This window comes from Hyla sarda, chromosome 2, assembly GCF_029499605.1.
Source record: "Hyla sarda isolate aHylSar1 chromosome 2, aHylSar1.hap1, whole genome shotgun sequence".
Classification (NCBI taxonomy): Eukaryota; Metazoa; Chordata; class Amphibia; order Anura; family Hylidae; genus Hyla; species Hyla sarda.
Window position 1 is genome coordinate 458,221,120 of NC_079190.1, and position 23,626 is coordinate 458,244,745.

At 44.1% G+C, this 23,626-nt stretch overlaps 2 protein-coding genes and 1 non-coding gene across 3 annotated transcripts in view; 1 reads left to right on the plus strand and 2 right to left on the minus strand.

Moving 5' to 3' along the window:
• Positions 1 to 23,626, minus strand: part of LOC130357058 (stomatin-like) — a 140,658-nt gene that overhangs the window by 97,320 nt on the left and 19,712 nt on the right. The gene's annotated exons all lie outside the window — the stretch shown is intronic.
• On the minus strand, positions 2,743 to 2,935 carry LOC130359990 (U2 spliceosomal RNA). Its single transcript, XR_008890513.1, has one exon. It is a non-coding gene; the product is annotated as a U2 spliceosomal RNA (small nuclear RNA).
• The window catches only part of LOC130357055 (multidrug resistance-associated protein 1-like), a 78,442-nt gene continuing 58,261 nt past the window's right edge, over positions 3,446 to 23,626 (plus strand). Inside the window, exons 1-5 of the mRNA XM_056559380.1 lie at positions 3,446 to 3,844; positions 10,859 to 10,920; positions 14,236 to 14,371; positions 15,518 to 15,645; positions 17,983 to 18,160. Coding sequence (XP_056415355.1) covers positions 3,785 to 3,844; positions 10,859 to 10,920; positions 14,236 to 14,371; positions 15,518 to 15,645; positions 17,983 to 18,160 — 564 coding nt within the window. The 5' untranslated portion in view covers positions 3,446 to 3,784. The remainder of the gene's footprint in view (positions 3,845 to 10,858; positions 10,921 to 14,235; positions 14,372 to 15,517; positions 15,646 to 17,982; positions 18,161 to 23,626) is intronic.

Consider the following 23,626-nt stretch of genomic DNA (forward strand, 5'->3'; position numbering starts at 1 on the left):
GTAGGTAAATAGAAAACACCATACCTACAATGTTTTTTTAATTTTATTAATTTTTTATGCCATGTTGCTACATGTACTAAAACTGTCCAATTCATAGTGCAAACATAGACAGACTTCAAATACAGCAGATTTATCATGTCTAAGTTTAGACCAATAATTTAGTTTCCTTACCGATTCGTCACGATTTGTTAGGGATATTTGCTATTTGTTAGGGATATATAGGTCCTAGACACATAAAATATATGTGTAAACCACGCCTCCTCTGATAGACTTGCATTAAGGGGTGCCAGGGTGATGTAGCTAACCTTATGTTCCCTGTGATCCAGCTATTCTCTCTTAAAGGACAACTGCAGTGCAATATACACTTATTAGTGTTTGATTGCGGGGGGTCCGACCGCTGGGACCTCCCTCGATCTCCCTAACGGGGCACCGCCATTAGCGTTCATGGTGACGTAGCGTCGACCTAGAGGTCGACGGTGATGCCCCGTCTCCTCCCCGTCCCCATACAGTTCTATGGGGGAGACAGGGAGGCACGAACGCTGCCTCCCCGCCTCTCCCATAGAGATGTATGGAGGAGGCATGCCGGCTACAACGTCATGCTGCGGCTGGCACGCCCCCTGCATGGGACAGCCGTGTACAGGAGATCACAGGGGGTCCCAGCGGTCGGACCCCCCGCGATCAAACACTTATCCCTTATCCTGTGGATAGGGGATAAGTGTAAATCACGCTGCAGATGTCCTTTAAATTCAGTTGTTCCCATAGTGCAGGAATGAGACTTCTGGTCACTAGGATTCCATGAACAACTTTACCTAACTTCTTGTGCAAATCCAATATAATATGGATAGTTTGCACAGCTTGGAATGTTTCAGTTCTTTCAGACAGTTGAATGGATATTTATTTACTGTCCCTTTACATTATGCTTTTTATTGCAAATTTTACTGAACTTAGGAATCTCTGGCGCTTTCTAACATGTAAAGTGTAATGACTAATGCAGATGTTAATGTTCACAGTTCAGTTTTACTTAAATGGTTTCTATATGTTGTACATCTTGGAAAAAAACATTACCGTTTTTAATGAACTTCATAAAAAAACTAAAAACTAAATGCCTTTTTGAAAGGGGTACTCCGGCCCTAAGACATTTTATCCCCTATCCAAAGGATATGGGATAAGATGTCTGACCGCGGAGGACCCCCGCAATCTTGCATTCGGCACCCACCTCTTTGAGCTGCACGCCGCGCTGCCAGCTCACAAACGGCCGGGTGCCGAACATGGGGCCGGAGTATCGTGACGTAACGCCCCGCCCCCGCTATGCACGTCTATGGGAGAGGGCCCCTGCGATATCTAGAATGAAGCCCTGACTGTCTGTGCTGCATAGAGCTGTCTAGGGCATGCGCTTCATTCATTGCTTCTAAGCTACCTGAGTAGGTCACTTTTAGCTACGTTTTGTCCTTCATACAATTATCTAGGAAAAGTTCTGCATACACCACTTTTCTGTACCCCTAAAAAATTATTGTATACGGACATATATTTTTTTTCCCCATAGTAGTGTATAAGGGATGTGGAATAGATCTGTGTGGGTATATAATTAACCCCTAGAGGACACATGGTGTAATAGTGCCAAAAAAGAAAAAGAAAAAAAAGTGATATGTTACTCAGTACTTAAAGGGGTTCTCTGGTGCTTAGACATCTTATCCCCTATTCAAAGCATAGGGGATAAGATGCCTGATCGTGGGAGTCCCGCCGCTGTGGACCCCCGGGATCTTGCACGCGGCACCCCGTTTGTAATCAGTCCCCGGAGCGTGTTCACTCCGGGTCTGATTACCGATGACCACACGGCCGGCGGCGTGTGGCGTCACGCCTGCGCCCCCGTGTGACGTCACGCTCCGCCCCTCAATGCAAGCCTACGGTAGGGGGCGTGACAGCTGCCGGCAGACTCCTGCAACCAGGAACTACTACTCCCACCATGGAAACAAATCTGTTCCATGATGGGAGTAGTACTAGTCCTGGCTGCAGGAGTCTGTAGGTGGATTTTTTTATTTATTTAAGAGCCGAGGAACATGCTCTCGAATCACCCAAAGTGCAAGAAAAAGTGCAAACGTGTTACACTAAAAAAAAAAACGTGCACAAAGGATGCGGTCTATCGCAAGCCCTTCTCCGATAGGAGAGAGGCCCCCCAACAAACTTACCTTCGCGTCCGGACCAAAAGGTACCTGCGAGGTTCCAGGTTCGATGTCCCTTTTCGCCGAAGCTACTAGGGGACCACAAATGCCCCCGACATCCCCCTTGGCGTTAGCCAAGGTATCCGCCCGCAGAGCCCATAACAGTAGGTACCCTGCCAAAGCAGGAGTACCCGGGGTGTTTGCAGGGAGGTGCGGAACCTAATGGCCACACACACCTCCCCTAGACCGCCAGGAGGGACACCCAGAAGGGCTACTGCATCCTGACAAATCCTGTGAACACACAACACGCAAAAAGTGACACAGTGAGACAAAAATAAATAAATAAGTGAATGTGTGCAGATATACTGCCCGGACATCCGGCCGGATCTATAAAAAATTTCTCTGATCCTAGCCAGAAGGCCGGGAATCAAGAGGTGAGTGCCACAAGGTGAAGAGATCATGGTGCCCGTGCTTCCACTCAGTGAGCCAGTATTCCCAGTGAGTTTCGGCACCTCAGGGTCACCACTCCCCGAGGGACTAAAGTACCTCGGCTCTAGACCCTCTCATCCTCATGGCGAGACCCAGAGGGAACAGCTCACATCGGGGCAGCCGTCGAGCTGATTCCTCAGAACCAGCCCCGGAAAGCCCTGGTACACCTGCATCCTCCATGCAGCACCCATCCCCACCAGCCCCATACCGGCGTAGTTTGCCACCGGCATGAAAACTGATAAGAACAGATACTACACTTGATCTTAGACAAAAGGCCGAGAAGCGAGTCTGTAGGTGGATACACGTTTGATCAGCCGTTTTTCTAAATCTAAATTTTTAAACGGAACGGGGGCAAACGGCCGTGTGAACGCACCCTTATTGCTGCGACGCAAGTGTGAACACAGCCTTATGCTACTGCAGCCTTACCTTAATCTACTGCAGTATTTCACAAACAAGGCGTCTCCGGCTATTGCAAAACTACAACTCCCAGCATGCCCGGACAGCCAAAGGCTGTCCGGGCATGCTGGGAGTTGTAGTTTTGCAACAGCTGAAGGCGCCCTGGTAGGGGAACACCGCTTTACTGTGTATGTGTCATTTGATATGGAATTCTGTAATGTAAGTGGGCGTCACGTGATTGCAATACAGAGACGAGCAGACCACGTGATGCACTTATGTCTCCCGGGATACCTGCTTGGCACAGTAGGGAAGCCAGTCACCTGGTACCACTGCCTAGATATAACCACGTGACTGCTCTCCTCTCTGGTACTACCTATGAATGACCATTAAAGGAACGCCTCTAATCTACCGCAGCTTGTGATTGGTCCGATTCTGACAGCGCCGTCCTTGATTGGCCATTTGGCTTGACGTCTGGAGGTCATTGAGTTCTGCGCGTGATTGCAACGCTTGCACGCTATTGGGTGGCTGTCATCATCTAAGCCCTCTGATTGGCTGCCGGTCTTTTATTGTATCCACAGCGGCTCTTGTGTTTGAATGGGGAAAACCCGGAAGAGGAGCCCGGTGTACGGTGACCACTAGGGGCGCTCTTTGTAGACAGAGTGTATGGATCATGTGCTGCTCTGTCCTGTATAGATCGTCACACTGATGGGATACGGCCGATCTGTGCTCCGGGACTCATAATGCTGAAGACTCTGACAGGCAGCAGTGTTGGGTATAAGAGGCTGTCTGACACAGGGAAGGTACGGTACAATGTGTCATTTGCTGCTGATAGTTTATTGTTACTACTGTACATATCCCCTAGAACTGTCATTTCAACCAACTGTTACAAAACTACAACTCCCAGCATGTCTGGTCATGCTGGGAGTTGTAGTTTTGCAACAGCTGGGGAGTCATAGGTGGGACTGCCCAGTGCAATTATTAACATGGGGCCCTAGTGCAAACTTTGTGAACTGCCCTATCATCTCTTCTTATGGGACATGCGGACCCCCTCAAGTACCCGTGTCCTCAAAGACCACTATCTCCTCACCCCCTATACCGGTGTTTCCCAACCAATGTGCCTCCAGCTGTTGCAGAACTACAACTCTCAGCATGCCCGGACAGCCAAAGGCCTACATCCCCAATATTGTACACCGGACTCACTTCTACTAGACCAGTGTTCCCCAATATTGGGGTTTCCAGCTGTTGCAAAACTTCTATCCCCATCATCATCCATGATCGGAGTTTGCAGCACAGGTTGGAGAACACCGTACTGGAGACTTGTATCTTTATATTATTTATTAGGCTCATGATTTAAAGGGGTATTCCAAGTTAAAATGACTGTAAGCCTATTTCCTATAAGTGGTAGATAACTCTGGTGGGGGGGGGGGGGGGGTTATGAATGGAGCGGCATGCTGGGAGTTGTAGTTTTGAAACAGCTGGGGAGACACTGTTTGGAAAACACTGTGGTAAGCTTGTGGGGGTGTAGGGTATATGGGGTGTAGCTGTGCAGTGACTAAAGGGTATTAGGTTAACCCTCCCTTAACTCTCGTGACGCCAGGGTGAGGGCTCCTCTGTATATACTTGTCCTATCGCCACCCGTCCCAAGAGCGATAGGCAGGGATAATAAATGATTGTCCACAACCGGAGGTTTCAGAAAAACTGTTGGAACTTTTACTGCAGGTTTTATGCAGAATTAAACAGGAACAGTCTTTGTACAAGAAGAGTCTATGAGGATCCTGACAGTTGGTTGGGACCTTGTGAGTTTAAGCTCAGGAGATTTATATGCGCTGTTCCGCTGGATTTAGGGGATTGAGTTTAGGTCCAGCAGTCACGCAGACTTTAGCAGGGAGTTGTATTGTAACTCACGATTTGGTAAGTTGCGGTATTATCAGGCTTCGGCCTGGTCTTGTCTTTGAAAGTTGCGCGGATCTCTCCTAGTCCGGAACCCAAGAGAACTGGCTGGCAGCTCCCTTATATGGGCAGGGGCTGGCCTTGAGCTCATTGGTCCATATCATCTGTCAGTCACTTTACACAAGGGATTATGGTCTAAACATGTGACCTAGGAAGGTCCTTTAACATACCCTAAGAGAATTAACATTAGTCACATGACCGAAGGTCCTGCAACACTATATACACCATTAAATATATACACACAAAGATCACAAAATTAAAGAAGGAAGAGGTGACTAGGGGCTATCCCACCAGGAGGACCATACCGGAACAAAGTAACTCTGGCTTTGGGGACCACCATACAAGGTACGGTATACTATTCGGTACCGGGACACCACAACTGTTCTTGCAGATTTGTCCCCCTATATCTTTTGCTGCCATCATTTATACAATAAAGAACCCTCCTGCCATCCATGATCCTGCACCGTGTCCTGACCACTTTCTTCCTTTCCCTGGATACCAGTAGTGGATACCCTATAGGTGTGTGTATTTCCTCAGCTCTGGGCACATTTAGCGTTGTCACCGGGCACACTAATAAGTCTCTATAGTCATGAGAAATAAGGGGCCCAATATATTTGCCATGCACATTAGATAGTTGCCCCCCGCCCCACCTCCATACACATGCACGCTCAACACACACAAACACACATGCAGATTTAAAGGAGCAGTTCCTTTTCACACTTTAAAGGGGTAGACATCTTATACGTTATCCACCCGAGTGCCGGGTGTAGCAGGGAGATCGCGGGGGTCCCGCTGCTGGGGACCCCCACGATCTCCCTGCTGCACCCGGCGTTCATTTAGAGCGTCGGGTGGAGCGCTGGAGGCGCGTGATGTCAGGGCCGCACCCCCCCCCTCAATGCAAGTCTATGGGAGGGGGCGTGACAGTCGTCACGCCCCCACCCATAGACTTGCATTGAGGGGCATGGCCTGACGTCACAAGTGGGGAGGGGCCCCGCATCGCCAGTCATCCACCACAGAGAGCAGTTGGCTCCATGCATCGGATGTCTGGAGTGCCGCAGCCGAGATCGCAGGGGTCCCCAGCATACCCCCGCGATCAGACATCTTATCCCCATCCTTTGGATAGGGGATAAGATGTCTAGGGGCGGAGTACCCCTTTAATGTCACGCATGTGTGTATGTAATATTATTACAAGTATAACTGATTATATTCTTCTTTCAGACAGACATGATTGGTATATAATGTTATAGTGCTATATGTATATGTGGGATACAGGTGAGTAGCCTGACCTGACCAACCCTACCTGGTCTGACCAACCCTACCTTACCCTCACTACAATACGTGTGGACAGGGAATAGGGATACAAGCGATATACATATAATATATTATATTATATGTATTTAATACAATCAGGTTACTCACCTGTATCCCACACCCCTCCCCTGGATTTGTGTTCATTATTTAGTGTGATTTATGATTTGACACTTTTTGAGCACTTTTTTGTGAGGCATTGTCTTCCTTTTATTGTAATCTTTAATAAAAGTAAACATTTTAGCCTAGTGTGTATATATTTGTGGCCTCATTGGTAGATTCCAGTTGATTTACTACTTTGCTAATTATTGGTTGAAGGACCATATATTTTCTCTTCCTGACTTTTTGTTATATGTATATGTGATGTATTAAGAAGTGTTCAGCCTCTAGCATGTTCCTAAGGTCACTTCTTGACCTAATGTATGGGTTTTATGCTTTTGAGCTATTTACCGCTGCTGTCATGTGCTTTGAAGCTGAAAAGCAGAACTGTGTTTTTATACTAAAACCAGAAAAACTAAGTATTAAAGGGAACCTGTCAATCCAATCTGCAGGCATCAGGTTAAAGAGCAGGATTTGCTGAGCAGATTGATATATAGTTTTATTGGAAAGGTTCCAGATGAATAAATCTCTGCTCATTCTGGGATAAGTAGTCATGTGGGAGGTCCTACCCAATGATTGACAGCACTCTCTGTATGCACACGTATAGGTAGATAGAGCTGTCATTGACTTAATAGGAAAGCCCATATAACTATTGAGCCCAGAATGAGCAGAGATTTAAATGAATAAAATACTATTCTATAACTTTCTCCTCAAAATATATTTCAATCTGCTCAGCTCCTCCTGCTCTATAACCTGATGCCTGCAGATTGGCCTGTGTTTTCAATGTGGCGGGTTTTCTTTATTTATACCACTGTAATTCATGAAGAGTTAAAGTGTACCTGTCGGTTGAAAAACATTTTTATGTAATGTAGATAATAAAATTATATGTATATTTGTAATATACATTGGTTAAAATTTTTATTTTTGGGTGAAAATAATGGCGGCTTGTCCCTGCAGCTATTTCCTGTGTGTCTCTGTGCAAAGACCAAATTTATGAAGTGTGAAGCAGGGCTCTGCACACCGAGGACAAGCGGGGCTCTGCGCACCGAGGACAAGCGGGGCTCTGCACACCGAGGACAAGCGGGGCTCTGCGCACCGAGGACAAGCGGGGCTCTGCGCACCGAGGACAAGCGGGGCTCTGCGCACCGAGGACAAGCGGGGCTCTGCGCACCGAGGACAAGCGGGGCCCTCCTTGTCCTCGGTGTACGGTGCCCTGCTTGTCCTCGGTGTACGGAGCCCTCCTTGTCTTCGGTGTACGGAGCCCTCCTTGTCTTCGGTGTACGGAGCCCTCCTTGTCTTCGGTGTACGGAGCCCCGCTTGTCCTCGGTGTGCGGAGCCCCGCTTGTCTTCGGTGTACGGAGCCCCCCTTGTCTTCGGTGTACGGAGCCCTCCTTGTCTTCGGTGTACGGTGTCCTGCTTGTCCTCGGTGCACGGAGCCCTGCTTGTCCATTCACACATCCTGTATTTTGTCTCCTCACACAGATGCACAGCCAATAGCTGCAGCAACAAAAATATACACATTTAACCAATGTAAATTACAAATATGCATATTTTATTATCTACATTATATAAAAGGTTTTTGGAAATGACAGGTACACACTAAGCTAGCATAAGTTATTGGATAAATGTCTGTCCGGATTACTCTTCAGTCAGCATACTATAATTTCCAATGAAGTTGATGCATGGTGTCCTTCCAGGGATTTCATAGCCACTGTCATTTGAACAAACTTTGCATAGATCAACAGTACAGGGGAATATAAGAAACTTTGTAATATATCTCATTAGACAAAAATGCTTCTTTCTCCTGTCATCAAAACCGGCCTGCGGTTTGGGTAGCATAAACTTGATGACAGGTTTCCTTTAAACATTCACCCAGCTAACATAGTTTTATCATAACCTCTGTCTAGTTTCCAGTGTAATATTTATGGCTGTCCTAGTTTGTCATTGTTATCGCTAACCATGCATAGGCTAACAATGTTTAAAGGGGAACTCCGCCCCTAGACATCTTATCCCCCTATCCAAAGGATGGGGAATAAGATGTCTGATCGCGGGGGTCCCTGCTGCACCTGGTGTTTGTTTAGAGTGTCAAGTGATGCACCACACGGCCACGCCCCCTCAATGCAAGTCTATGGGAGGGGGCGTGACGGCCGTCACGCCCCCTCCCATAGACTTGCATTGAGGAGGTGTGACGTCACGAGCCTCCGCCCCACATTGCCAGTCATCCGGCACGGAGCAAAGTTTGTTCCGTGCCTCGGATGTCTCCGGTGCCGCAGCCGAGACCCCGAGGTCCCCAGCGGCGGGACCCCCACGATCAGACATCTTATCCCCCATCCTTTGGATAGAGGAGAAGATGTCTAGGGGCAAAATACGTCCCAATGACACTGAACACTTCTTAATACATCACATATACATATAGCACTAAAACATTATATACCAATCATGTCTGTCTGAAAGACGAATATAATCACAGTTATACTTGTAATAATATTACATACATGTGTGACATTAAAGGGTACTCCACCCCTAGACATCTTATCCCCTATCCAAAGGATGGGGGAGAAGATGTCAAGGGGCGAAGTACCCATTTAAGGCTATGTGCAAATACATTTTTGTCCCAAAATACGTCCCAATGACATGCCAAAATATGACGATATTTTGGCATGTAATTGTGACGTATTTTGGGTCATAAATTATTATTTATTATTATTTTATTTAGTTTTTCTTCAATGAACAATTTATTTATTTTTACTTTTTTACAACTATAGAGTGAGATATACAAACAGGTATTTCAACTTCTATTTGTCCCAAAATACAATTGCAATTTAAAATCCAGAGCTTTGATTGGCTGCAGGTGTTTAGGCAATTCTGCACTCAGTGACTAAGCCAAATACAAAGGAGCCTATGTTGGTCTTCGCTGGATTCGACTACCAAAATCTGGTTTGCCAGAAATGCAGTGAACAGACAGGTTGGATGATAACCTAGAATAGCTATAGGTAAAGGTTCCCACTATAACAGTCTGTAACCGAAGGACGACTTCGGACAAGTCACAAATTACATAATTTCTTTCCTGTTCTGTTAGAAAAGTCTTTATATTGGGTTATGATAATTTGTGTAATGCACACGAGCTGCAGAATCTTTGTCCCTTTCCTATTTGATATACACTGCTCAAAAAAATAAATAAAGGGAACACTAAGATAATACATGATGAGGTCGTGGACCTGGACAGTCTGTGGTGCTGGTGGATGGAGGCATGATGTCCCAGATGTGCTCTATCGGATTCAGGTCTGGGGAACGGGAGGGCCAGTCCATAGCATCAATGTCTTCCTCTTGCAGGAAATGATGACACACTCCAGCCACATGAAGTCTAGCATTGTCTTGCATTAGGAGGAACCCAGGGCCAACAGCACCAGCATATGGTCTTACAAGGGGTCTGAGGATCTCATCTTGGTACCTAATGGCAGTCAGGCTACCTCTGGCAAGCACATGGAGGGCTGTGCGGCCGCCCCCAAAGAAATGCCACCCCACACCATTACTGACCCACCGCCAAGCTGTAGGATGTTGCAGGCAGCAGAACATTCTCCACGGCATCTTCAGACCCTGTCACGTCTGTCACATGTGCTCAGTGTGAACCTTCTTTCATCTGTGAAGAGCACAGGGTGCCAGTGGGGAATTTGCCAATCTTGGTGTTCTCTGGCAAATGCCAAATGTCCTGCACGGTTTTGGGCTGTAAGCACAACCCCCACCTGTGGACGTCGGGCCCTCATACCACCCTCATGAAGTCTGTTTCTGACTGTTTGAGTGGACACATGCACATTTGCTGGAGGTCATTTTGCGGGGCTCTGGCAGTGCTCCTCCTGCTCCTCCTTGCACAAAGGTGGAGATAGCGATCCTGCTGCTGGGTTGTTGCCCTCCTATGGCCTCCTCCACGTCTCCTGATGTACTGGCCTGTCTCCTGGTAGCGCCTCCATGCTTTGGACACTACGCTGACAGACACAGCAAACCTTCTTGTGACAGCTCGCATTGATGTGCCATCCTGGATGAGCTGCACTACCTGAGCCACTTGTGTGGGTTATAGACTCCGTTTCATTCTGCCACTAGAGTGAAAGCATCGCCAGCATTCAAAAGTGACCAAAACATCAGCCAGGAAGCATAGGAACTGAGAAGTGGTCTGTTGTCACCACCTGCAGAACCACTCCTTTTATTGGGGGGGGGGGTATCTTGCTAATTGCCTATAATTTCCACCTGTTGTCTGTTCCATTTGCACAACAGCATGTGAAATTGATTGTCAATCAGTGTTGCTTCCTGAGTGGACAGTGTGATTTCACAGAAGTGTGATTGACTTGGAGTTACATTGTGTTGTGTAAGTGTTCCCTTTATGTTTTTGAGCAGTGTATTTTATTGTTGCAATTGATGAAACCTGTGACATTAGGTTAACATCTAATACCCTATATTTTCAGAATGAGAATCCCGAATACAAGGTGTCCTTCTTCAGTAGGGTGACCTATACTTGGTATAGCAGGTACAGTATATACACATATATAACTCTATATATTCATTTATTATATAACTTTATGTTTAAATAATGCTTATACTACTGGTGGTATTTTTATGCCTCATGAATACAATCCCTACCTATATTTGCTATTAGGACATATCAATGTCATTTGGTGAAGTCCCTCATTCAAGCCCCCCCCCCCCCCCCCATCCCAGTCGTCAGTTTAATTGTTTTTTTTTAAATTTATTTATTTTTGTCTCGGTTGGTATGATTGTGACTGTTTGTATCTTTATACATGTAAATTTATATGTAAATAATTTAATCCCACTAAGGGACTTCATAGTCTGTGTGTTTACATTTTTTTTATTTTTTTTTTTTTTCATCTAAAAAAAGGGGAATCTTTTCAGTCACACGTTCTTGAGCTGTAAAATATGGTCATTTTTTGAATATATTTAAATTCATTTTTTTTTTTGCCTAAAAAATGGCTATTTTCCTTTGGGACATATTTTAAGCTACTTACGGGACAAAAAAAATTCACTCCAAATTTTGTGCTGAAATACGGCCATATTTGTTTATGTAATCAGTCAGTAAAAAGACTTTAAAGGGGTACTCCACCGCTGGCATCTTATCCCCTATCCAAAGGATAGGGGATAAGATGTTAGATCGCCCCGGGGATCGCCGCTGCAGCACCCCACTATCATTACTGCGCAGAGCGAGATCGCTCTGCACGTAATGACGGGCAATACAGGGGCCGGAGCAGCGTGACGTCATGGCTCCGCCCCTCATGACATTACGGCCCCTTAATGCAAGTCTATGGCAGGGGGTGTGACGACCGCCACACCCCCTTCCCATAGACTTGTAATGACGGGGCGGGTCATGACCTCATGAGGGGCTGAGCCGTGAAGTAACGATGCTCCGTCCCCTGTATTACCCGTCATTACGTGCAGAGCGATCTCGCTCTGCGCAGTAATGATAGCGGGGTGCTGCAGCAGCGATCAGACATCTTATCCCCTATCCTTTGGATAGGGGATAAGATGTCTAGGGGCGGAGTACCCCTTTAATTTTAAGGCCATAACAATTATGGGCGGAAAATTGTGAACAAAGAACCATTTATCCTGAATCCAATGGGGAAAAATAAAGGCGGATCACTGTGTGGGCATCGTTGTCTGTTACTAAACTGCTTGTCTGCAAGTTACTAGGTCATATATACATAGCAGGTCTAGTACCTGCTATGTGGCCACCAAATGCCATGACAAGCCATCTGCACCTTGCGATCTCAACAAGGATTGTGTACTGGGTCACAGGGGAGCCCCCTGCCTCTGTCTGACCACCTAGATGCCGTAGTCGCAGGTTAAGTCTATTGCTGTGGATTTCTTTGCAGTATATTAAGGAATTACTATTTAGACTATAATGACACAGCAGAATTCTGCACCAATTCCGCATCCGCAATTATTTGGATGGTTTCTGGCTTGTGCAGGTTCCGTGTGGAATCGGTGCGGATTCTGTGTGGAAATTCTGAAGTGTGAATGGGAGTGTGGAATCCCATTGAAGTCTATTGGGCTTTAATTTAATGCGGAATCTACATGCAGAATCCGTGTGGAATCCCGCATGCAGAAATTCCGCCATGTGAATATAGCCTAATGCCTACTATTTAACCCCTTAACGACCATGGACGTATATTTACGTCCTTGGCCGGCTCCCGCGATATTATGCGGGGTAACCCGTGTCATATCGGGTCGGTCCCGACATGTATCTGAAGCCGGGACCCGGGGCTAATAGCACGCGGCAGCGATCTCGGTGCCGCGTGCTATTAACCCTTTAGACGTGGTTGAACGCTGCGTCTAAAACGAAAGTGAAACCTTCCCGGCTGCTCAGTGGGGCTGATCGGGACCACCGCAGTGAGAATGCGGTGGCCCAATCAGCTGGGACGCGAGCGGAGGTCCTCTTACATTCCTCCGGCATGTCCCTTCGGCGATTGATTGCTCCAAGCCTAAGATGCAGGCTTGAGCAATTGACCTCCGATAACACTGATCAATGCAAAGCTATGGCTTTGCATTGAACAGGGTATAAGATTAGTGTGTGCAGTGTTATAGGTCCCTATGGGGGCTAAAACACTGCAAAAAAAAAAAAAGTAAAAAAAAAAAAAAAAGTTAATAAATGTTATTTAACCCTTTCCCTAATAAAAGTCCAAATCGCCCCCCTTTTGCCATAAAAAAACAAACAAACAAAAAAAAACATGTAAATAAATATAAACATATGTGGTATCGCCGCGTGCGTAAATGTCCGAACTATAAAAATATATAATTAATTAAACCGCACGGTCAATGGCGTACACGCAAAAAATTCAACATATTTTGGTCACTTTTTATATCATGAAAAAATTAATAAAAAGCGATCAAAAAGTCAGCTAAAAACTTCAGATCACGGCGTAAAAAATGAGCCCTCATACCGCCCCGCACGCAGAAAAGTAAAAAAGTTATAGGGGTGAGAAGATGACAATTTTAAACGTATACATTTTCCTGCATGTAGTTAGGATTTTTTCCAGAAGTACGACAAAATCAAACCTATATAAGTAGGGTATCATTTTAATCGTATGGACCTACAGAATAAAAAGAAGGTGTCATTTTTACCGAAAAATTTACTACGTAGAAACGGAAGCCCCCAAAATTAAAAAAAATTGTGTTTTTTTTTTTTTTCTTCAATTTCATCGCACAATGATCTTTATTTCTGTTTCGCCGTAGATTTTTGGGTAAAATGACTGATGTCACTGCAAAGTAGAATTGGTGGCGCAAAAAACAAGCCATTATATGGATTTTTAGGTGGAAAATTGAAAGGGTTATGATTTTTAAAAGGTGAGGAGGAAAAAAGGAAAGTGCAAAAAACGGAAAAACCCGTGGTCCTTAAGGGGTTAATGTAAACTAAAGTTGTAAGGTTATCAGTAGAGATGAGCAAACTTACAGTAAATTCGATTTGTCACGAACTTCTCGGCTCTGCAGTTGATGACTTATCCAGCATAAATTAGTTCAGCTTTCAGGTGCTCCGGTGGGCTGGAAAAGGTGGATACAGTCCTAGGAGACTCTTTCCTAGGACTGTAGGACTGTATACACCTTTTCCAGCCCACCGGAGCACCTGAAGGCTGAACTCATTTATGCAGGATAAGTCATCAACTGCCGAGCCGAGAAGTTCGTGACGAATCGAATTTACTGTAAGTTCGCTCATCTCTAGTTATCAGACCTGATAGACAAGTTTACCAGAACATGTAAACTTTAGACATGTAAATCAGGATTACTGTGTCCACAAACAGAACACTTCATACCTATGTTATTTCGTTCTGTCCAGAATTATAAAACTTGGCTATAAGAAGCCTTTAGAAAGAAACAATCTCATTGAGCTGAATGAAGATGACTCCTCTTACCGGGTTATTCCACCATTTGAAGAAAACTGGAGAAAGGAGATTTACTCTCAAAGCAGAAAGGTACGAAAACTGAACCTTCTTAAAGGGAACCTGGTGCATTGAAAATGCAGTCTATTCTGTAGGCAGAATGTTCTAGAACAGGAGGAGCGTGTGTGTGTGTTTATAATTTTATTTGTGGGAAAAGTCAAAATAATTTTGGGCATAGTAGAGTAGTGAGCTGTCTTGCTCAGTGATTGGCAGCCTTCCCTGTTTGAAGTTATATTAAAAAAAATTATTGTCAATCCCTGATTAGGACTGCCCACTTGGCTTTTAAGCTAAAAGGAGCAGCAATTTAGATGAATAGAAAACTATATTTACAAAAAAGGAAAATTGATGGCACTCACCTATTATAAACGTAGACTTTATTCATTCTTTAAAACCGGTGCTGGCTCATAACTGGTCGAGAGACAAAAACCGCTGCAGCCAGGGCTGCAGCGGTTTTTGTCTCTCGACCAGTTATGAGCCAGCACCGGTTTTAAAGAATAAATAAAGTCTACATTTATGATAGGTGAGTGCCATCAATTTTGCTTTTTTGTATCGATCGCATGAATGCTATTTTTCATTGATGTGCACCCCGTTTGGTTTTTTCTTCCCAGCTCTCCCCCACTCACTAGGTAATAAATTACTGCTTATTGGGCTATAATATTATACCGAATTGGTGGTGCGGGTGGCTTTTTCCTCTACATATGCCTTAAAAGAAAACTATATTTCTTGGATAAATTCAGCACATAAATGCTGCATTTATCCAAGAAATATTGCTTTGGATTGATTTACCATAGTCCTATACCAGCGTGCACCCGCTACTGATTGAATACTCTGGATCTGCTGCTTCTATCTTAGTTTTACTGCTAAGGGGATTTCAAAATTAAGCGATGTCATTGTTTGGAGTTAAAAATCAGCAAATAAGTCAAAATCACAATAAATCCTTGGTGTTTTGGCCCAAAAACTGTTGCAGTTATATACATATATATATATATATATATATATATATATATAATATTTTTTTTTTTTTTTTTTATATTATCCTGTATAATGTACACCATAATCTGCAACAAATCCCCACCAAAATCCGCACTATTTGGCTCAGATTTTGGTGCTGAAATCTGCAGCAGTGTCCTTATGTGTGGCCATACACCAAAAGTCGCTTTTCTCTGTGTCTTTTCCCAGGATTCCAGGTCCAGGAAGGCATCTCTGGTGCGGTCACTGTGGAACACCTTCAAGTACTCGCTCATCCAAGTGGCCCTCATGAAAGTATTCGCTGATCTCCTGGCATTTACAAGCCCTCAAATACTAAAGTAAGTGCAATGCCTGTACGATTCCAATAACCTGAAGTGGTGTCATGATGGCGGGTGCCTCAGGTGGTTTGTGCTTCATCCCTTCTGATCGAAGAGGAACGACAGAAAGGAGGGACACGCACCGTAAATGTAGCGTTACTTCGCGCACAGCGCCGTACATTTACGGCACGGCTGCGCTCGCTTAATTCGTGGCGGGTCCTAGCAGCTGTCGCAGTCACGGATCCGCTGGTAATGGTTGACATCAGCGATCGCGCTGATGTCTAGCATTAACCCCTCATATGCCACGATCAATACTGATCACAGCATCTGCGGCAGTGCGGCACTTAAAATGGCTGATCTGATTGCCCGCGACACTGCCGTGCGGATCAGATCAGCCAAGATGGCGGACGGAGGTCCCCTTACCGACCTCCGCTGCCTTCCCTGGTTTCAGCCAACCAGAGCAGAAGATCACCAATAATACTGATCAGTGCTATGCACTATGCATAGCACTGAACAGTATTAACAATCTAATGATTGCTATAAATAGTCCCCTATGGGAACTAAATAAGTTTAAAAGAAATGTAAAAAAAAAAAAGTTTTCAAAAAGTGTAAAAGCCCCTCCCCCAATAAAGTTTTAAATCACCTCTTTTCCCCATATTAATAGAAAAAAGCGATAAATAATAAACATATTTGGCATCATCGTGTGCGTAAATGTCCGAACTATAAAAATATAATGTTAATGATCCCCTATGGCGAACGGTGTAAACGTAAAAAAAAAAAGTCACAAATTTCAGCATTTTTGTCACATCAAACAGCAACAAAAATTAATAAAAAGAGATCAAAAAGGTTGTACTATAACAAACTACAGATCATGGCGCTAAAAATGAGCCCTCCCTGAATACGGAAAAGTTAGAGGTGGCCAGCCAAAATAAGGCAATTTTTAAACGTACTGATTTTTAAAAGCAGTACAATAATAGAAATGTATGTAACCATGGGTATCATTTTGATCGCATTGACCCAGATAATAAAGGAAACATTAAATTTTTACCGTAAAGTGTACAGCGTGAAAACAAAAAATATGATTTTCGTTTAAATTTCTTTACATAAAAAATAATTTTTGGGGGTTTACCATACATCTTAGGGTAAAATGAGTGATGTCATTACAAAGTACAACTGGTCACGCAAAAAACAAGCCTCATATGGGTCTGTGAATGGAAATATAAAAGAGTTATGGATTTTAGAAGGCGAGGAGGAAAAAAACGAAAACGCTAAAATAAAATTGGCTGTGACCTTAAAGGGGTACTCCACTGGAAAACATTTTGTTTGAAATCAACTGATAACAGAAAGTTAAGCAGATTTGTAAATTACTTCAATTAAAAAATCTTAATCCTTCCAGTACTTATCGGCTTCTGTATGCTCCACAGGAAGTTCTTTTCTTTTTGAATTTCCTTTCTGTCTGACTACAGTGCTCTCTGCTGACACCTCTGTCCATGTCAGGAACTGTCCAGAGCAGGATAGGTTTGCTATGGGGATTTGCTTTTACTCTGGACAGTTCCTAAAATGGACAGAGGTGTCAGCAGAGAGCAGTGTGGTCGGACAGAAAGGAAATTCAAAAAGAACTTCCTGTGGAGCATGCAGAAGCTTAAGGACTAGAAGGATTAAGATTTTTTTTTTAATAGAAGTAACTTACAAATCTCTTTAACTTTCTGGCATCAGATGATTTTTAGATTTTTTTTTTTCCAGTGGAGTATCCCTTTAAGGTCAAAATGGGCTGTGTCCTTAAGGGGTTAAGTAGATCGGTTCTCGTTAAAGAAGCCTATTACTCGGCTCCACTATTGAGCAGGCAGGGCCTTCAAGTGTTCCTTTTCTTCTATCATTTGTCGCCACGTGTTCCCTATTACACAGGGAGATGTGCGGTCGATGAACGAGGAGTTTTAAACCTGTCAAAATGGTGCGTTCAACCTACGAATTAGTGTCTCTTGGCTGAACGCTGGGCCTATGATACGGGGCCTGTTTGGCCAATAATCAGTTTGTGATAGTCTGAAATTGACCTCAAATCATATGAGAGGTTCATATTTCTGCGGTGACCTTCCCCTTTACTTTACACTGCACCTCTGCTTGTTCACATTGTCTGCTGTGTATGAGCATAATGCAGTGTTTCCCAACCAGGGTGCCTCCAGTTGTTGCAAAACTACAACTCTCAGCATGCCCGGGCAGCCTTGGCTGTCCGGGCATGCTGGGAGTTGTAGTTTTGCAACAGCTGGAGGAACCCTGGTTGGGGAAACTCTGGCATAGAGTATCTGTATTCTGTATCTTCAATGTAAAATTGAGGTTAATAAATAGTTTTACTGTTCACAGGAAAATGATTGCTTTCTGTGAGGACCGCTCGGAGGGAGTCAGGACTGGCTATCTGCTTGCACTTGCTCTTTTCATAGTCACCATTCTGCAGACGTTCATCCTACAGCTCTACCAGCGTTTTAATATGATGACTGCCATGAAGATAAAAACAGGCGTCATAGGGATCATATATAAAAAGGTGAAGTAGTTTACAGGTGACTAAAATAAATTGTCTTATTACATTCATTTTCAATCAATATTATTTACTTTTATACTTATGGGGGCAGATTTACTATTCCAAGTGCGCCAGAATTTAAACTCAGCTTACAGCTAAAACAGGTGTATAAACTACATTTATTAAAGGCCATGCACACCTTTTTTTATATTTTTTATATATTTTTTGGTGCGAAAAAGATTTTCTCAATAGGTCTTTATTAAAAATTTTGCTTAGTTTTCCATCTGCAACTTGCTGTGTAACCTCTGTTTTCTTTCTACACTTGTACACAACCTATAGATTCTCCCTGAACTGCTAACTATGACTTTTTCTATAGTGTTCAATATTGACTAGATGAATCTATACACAATATGTTCCTTCTAGTAGTAGCTGACTATCACTAAAATGATGGGGGATATTTATCGAAACCTGTGTAGAGAAAGAGTAGTCTAAAAAATTTAATACCTGATTGGTTATGTATTGACTGTTATGCCTGTTCAGTGCCACTAGATGGCACTGTAACTGGGAGGTTTAAAGGGAACCAATCATCAGATTTTACCCTATATAACGCTTGGCAAAGCGTTATAAAGGATAAAATCTTTATCCTCACCATCCCCGGGGGACGTTCCTGCCTATGGGGATGTTGAGGATATGAACGTATAAACTAGTCACTGCCGCGCCCGTCTGTAGTCCCCTGGGCTGGGAGCTCCTCTCACGTAGTCCCGTGTCTACGGCCATCAGCGACGCCCCCTCCACTTGATTGACGGGCCGCATCATCGCTCTTCTCACTGGACAAACCGAGCAGAGCGATGACGCGGCCCGTCAATCAAGCAGAGGGGGTGTCGCTGCCGGCCGAAGACATGGGACTAGGTGAGAGGAGCTCCCCGCCCAGGGACTTACGGGCACGGCGGGGACTAGTTTATAAGTTCATATCCTCACCATCCCCACAGGCAGGAACGTCCCCCGGGGATGGTGAGGATAAAGATTTTACTCTATACAGTGATCCCTCAACAAACGATGGTAATTCGTTCCAAATGAACCATTGTTAGTTGAAACTATCGTATGTAGATGGATCCGTGCAATAATAAATATAGAAAGTTATACTCACCTGTCCCTGCCGCTCTGGACTGTTACTGCTGCCCGGGATCGTTGCTCTTCATCGCCGCCATCACGTCGCTACCCACGCCGCTCCTATTGGATGACTGGATGGCGTGCGCGACGATGAAGGAGAGCAACGGCCATGCAGGGGATCCTGAAGAGGACGGTCCGGAGCGGCGGGGACAGATGAGTGACCATCACCGCAGCACACAGGGCACCTTAAACGGCTATTCGGTGACAGCTGAAGCAATCTGTGCTGCCGGATAGCCGCTTATGCGATGGCCCCGACATACAAAAGCATCGTATGTTGAAATTATCGTATGTCTGGGCCATCGTAGGTCGGGGGATCACTGTATAACACTTTGACAAGCGTTATATAGGGTAAATTCTGATGATTGGTTCTCTTAAAAAAAAAAAAAAAAGCAATGTCCGTTATTTGTATCATTGTTCTTATATATGTAGACTTGATGGTTTTGTTTCATCCTTCATTTTAGTTTATCAGTAAAAAGGCTTTTATCATTGTTTATGAAGCTCCTCCAGTTGTTGAAGAGTCGCCCCCATTCGTTGATGAGGTGCCTCCAGTTGTTGCTTAGGAGCCCCCAGTCATTGATGAGGTGCCCCCAGTTGTTGGTGTGGCGCCCCAGTTGTTGATGAAGCTCCCCCATTGGTTGATGAAGCGCTCATAGTTGTTGATGAAGCTCCCCCATTGGTTGATGAAGCGCTCATAGTTGTTGATGAAGCTCCCCCATTGGTTAATGAAGCGCTCATAGTTGTTGATGAAGCACCTCCAGTTGTTGGTGTGGCACCCCCAGTTGTTGATGAAGCGCTCATAGTTGTTGATGAAGCTCCCCCATTGGTTGATGAAGCGCTCATAGTTGTTGATGAAGCTCCCCCATTGGTTGATGAAGCGCTCATAGTTGTTGATGAAGCTCCCCCATTGGTTGATGAAGTGCCAACAGTAGTTGGTGAGGCCCCTCAGTTAGTGTCCTCCTGCTTTTGCTAAGACACAGCTTTGAGAGTTCATACGCTGCACAAGCCTTTCTATGGTTGCCTCAGTCTCTGGTTTACCAACATAACTCATCGTAGCCCTTTTTGTTCAGTTTTTAATGTTCAGGTAACAAATTGAAAGATAAATTGAGGTAAATTTGTAAAATGTTATCATGTACTATGTTCAGGGATGAGCCCCAAGAATTATTATGTTTTGGCCTCGGTTGTAAAACATTTGGCCTCATTTACTGAGGCTTTTCCGAGTAGATTTTGAAGATATTTGTGTTACACATATCGTGTGGCAGAATTTCCGACAAAAAACCCTACCAAGTCTCCACTTTACGCAGAAAACCTTACAAAGGGGCTTTGCCATCAGGGAAAACGGGCGTGTCTCCTATAAAAACCTACATTTTCGCAAGAAACCTACAAATTTACTAATGTTTCCACATAAAATGTGGTGGATTTGAGTTCTGGAAAACCCAACAGCTCAGAGCATGTGTATTAAAGGAAATCTAGGGGATAAGTGTCTGTATGATTGCAGGGGGTCCAAACGCTGGGACCCCCTGCAATCTCATTGCCGTGGCTCTCCCATGCAGAAGGTGTGTCGGCCGCAGCATAACGTTGCGGCCGACACTTCCCCTCCATGTATCTCCATGGGAGAGGCGGAAATGCAGCGTTCGTGCCTCCCCGCCTCTCCCATAGAACAGTATGAAGGGGGTCATGTCCGTCGAGCTCAGTGAGCTTGACGATACGCGCATTAGCCGGCACACAAGGCGGCAATGCCAGGGCCCTGTTCGGGAGATCCAGACACGCGGGACCCCCCGCGATCAGACATTTATCTCCTATCCTGTTGATAGGGGATACGTTTTTTCTCCGCTGCAGATGTCCTTTTAAGAGCAAAGTGTAGGAATATTCATCAAATACAAGATACAATAGTAAATACCATGAAAAAAATACCTGTTGTAAATTAAAACCCACTTAGAAAACTACACTTCACTCTTAGTAAATGAGGCCCATTGTCTTTGATCGATTAATTATATACAGTGTGAATTGTAAATACCACTGCCTAGTGGCATTATGCTCTGTAGCAGATCTGTATATATAATGATCTATATCTGTGTTTCCCAACCAGAGTGCCTCCAGCTATTGTAAAAATAAAACTCCCAGCATGCTGGGAGTTGTAGTTTTGCAACAGCTGGAGGCACCCTCGTTGGGAAACACTGATCTATATATTCAGCTGCTCCCTAAAGCTGCAGATAAAAAGACCGCAGGGAGAATAAACACTGTAAGATCTGCTCTTGGATACTGAACTAAAAAAAAAAAAAAAGGTTCTTCATCTCTTTAATAAAGCCAAATTCTTATTAAAGTCTCCATTATAAAAGGGATAAAAGAAATGACAGGACATCAGATGCTCAGTTTCTAGGTGGATGCTTAACCTTTATGCGGCCTGTGTGCGTTCAGCTGTGACTCGCCCCTCGGTGATGTAACCCGGTGCGGCCATACATACAGCCGACATTAATCATTTATATTGTTTGTTTAAAGTATCACAATGGGTTTGGCTAAAGGAATTTTACAACTTCTCTGATTACAGTCTGCAAACAATATTCTACCCTGAAATCAAATTATTGCTGTAATAGTCCTTGAGTCAGGGACTGGGAACCGTATGTGTGTGTGTGTGTGTGTGTGTGTGTGTGTGTATATATATATATATATATATATATATATATATATATATATATATATATATATATGGCACGGCCGTACGGAAGGTCTATGAAGCAAGCTCAGGAGCTCGCTTCATATGCTTTCAGTCCCGGCTGCTATCAGCAGCCAGGACCCGCGGCTAATGCCGGACATCGGCGATTGGGCTGATGCCCAACATGAACCCTTTAGACATCGCAATCAAAGTTGACTGCGGCCTCTAAAATGCCGAAAATGCAATGCCGGCAGCTCAGCGGTGCTGATCAGGATCATCGCAGGGATATCGCAATGTCCCGATCAGCTGAGAAGACAGCGGGAGGGCCCTTACCTGCCTCCTCACCGTCCAATCGATTCTCCAAGGCTCCAGTCAGCCTTAGCAGCCTGGAGCAATGGAGTACCGATAACACTGATCAATTCTTTGCTATAGCACAGCATTGAACAGTGTGTGCAATCTAATGATTGCATTTAATAGTCCCCTATGGGGACTAAACAATAGTATAAATTGTTAATAAATCTGATTTACCCCTTCTCTAATAAAAGTTTGAATCACCCCGCTTTTCCCATAAAAAAACTAAAAATGTAAACAATAATAAACATAAACATATTAACCTCTTGGGGACACAGTTTGTACGCGTACGCCCCCATTCCTGAGTCCCTAAGGACTCAGGGCATACCTGTACGCCCTGAGTCCCGTTATCAGGGTTTAAAGCGTTCTCACAAGCAAAGAACGCTTCAAACCCCTTGGGTCCCGACTGCTATCAGCAGTCAGGACCCAGGGTTGATGTCGGGCACCGCCGATCGGACCGATGCCCGGCACTAAACCTTTAGACGCACTGATCAACTTTGAAAGTAAAAGTGTCCTGGCAGCTCAGCGGAGGAAATCATGATGTCCCGATCAGCTGAGAGGACAGTGGGAGGGTACTCTCCTCCCTTCTTGCTGTCCAATCAGCTCTCTTTTGCTCTAAGCCTGCCATGCAGGCTGGAGCAGCAGAGCACTGAGAACACTGATCAATGCTATGCTCCTATAGGGACTAAAAAGAAACAGTAAAAATTGTTTTAAAAAAATTGATAAATGTGAATTAGCCCCTTCCCTAATAAGTTTTAATCCCCCCACCCCCATTTTCCATTTTTAAAATAAAATAATGTAGTAAAAAATAAAAATAATCATACGTTGTACCGCCACGTGCATAAATGTCCGAACTATTAAAATATAAGGGAAGCTAAACTGCACAGATAATGGTGTACACATAAAAAAAAATACCATAGTCTAGAATTGGTATTTTTTAATTGTGTCACTTCATGTACCATAAAAATATTAATAAAAATCGATCTTAAAGTCCCATCTAAAAAAAATGGTACCAATAAAAACTGCAGACCACGGCACAGTTATAGGGGTCAGAATATGACAATTTTAAAAATAGTAATTTTGGTGCATGTATTTATGATTTTTTTTAAGTAGTAAAATAAAATTTAATACCTATATAAATTGAGAATAAAAATAAGGTGTCAATTTTACCGAAAAGTGCACTGCGTAGAAACGGAAGCTCTAAAAAGTTGCAATAAGGCTTTTTTTATTTTTATTTCACCACACATATAAGTTTTTTCTTTCTGTTTTGCAGCATATTATGTTTTAAAATAAGTGATGTCATTACAAAGTACAATTTG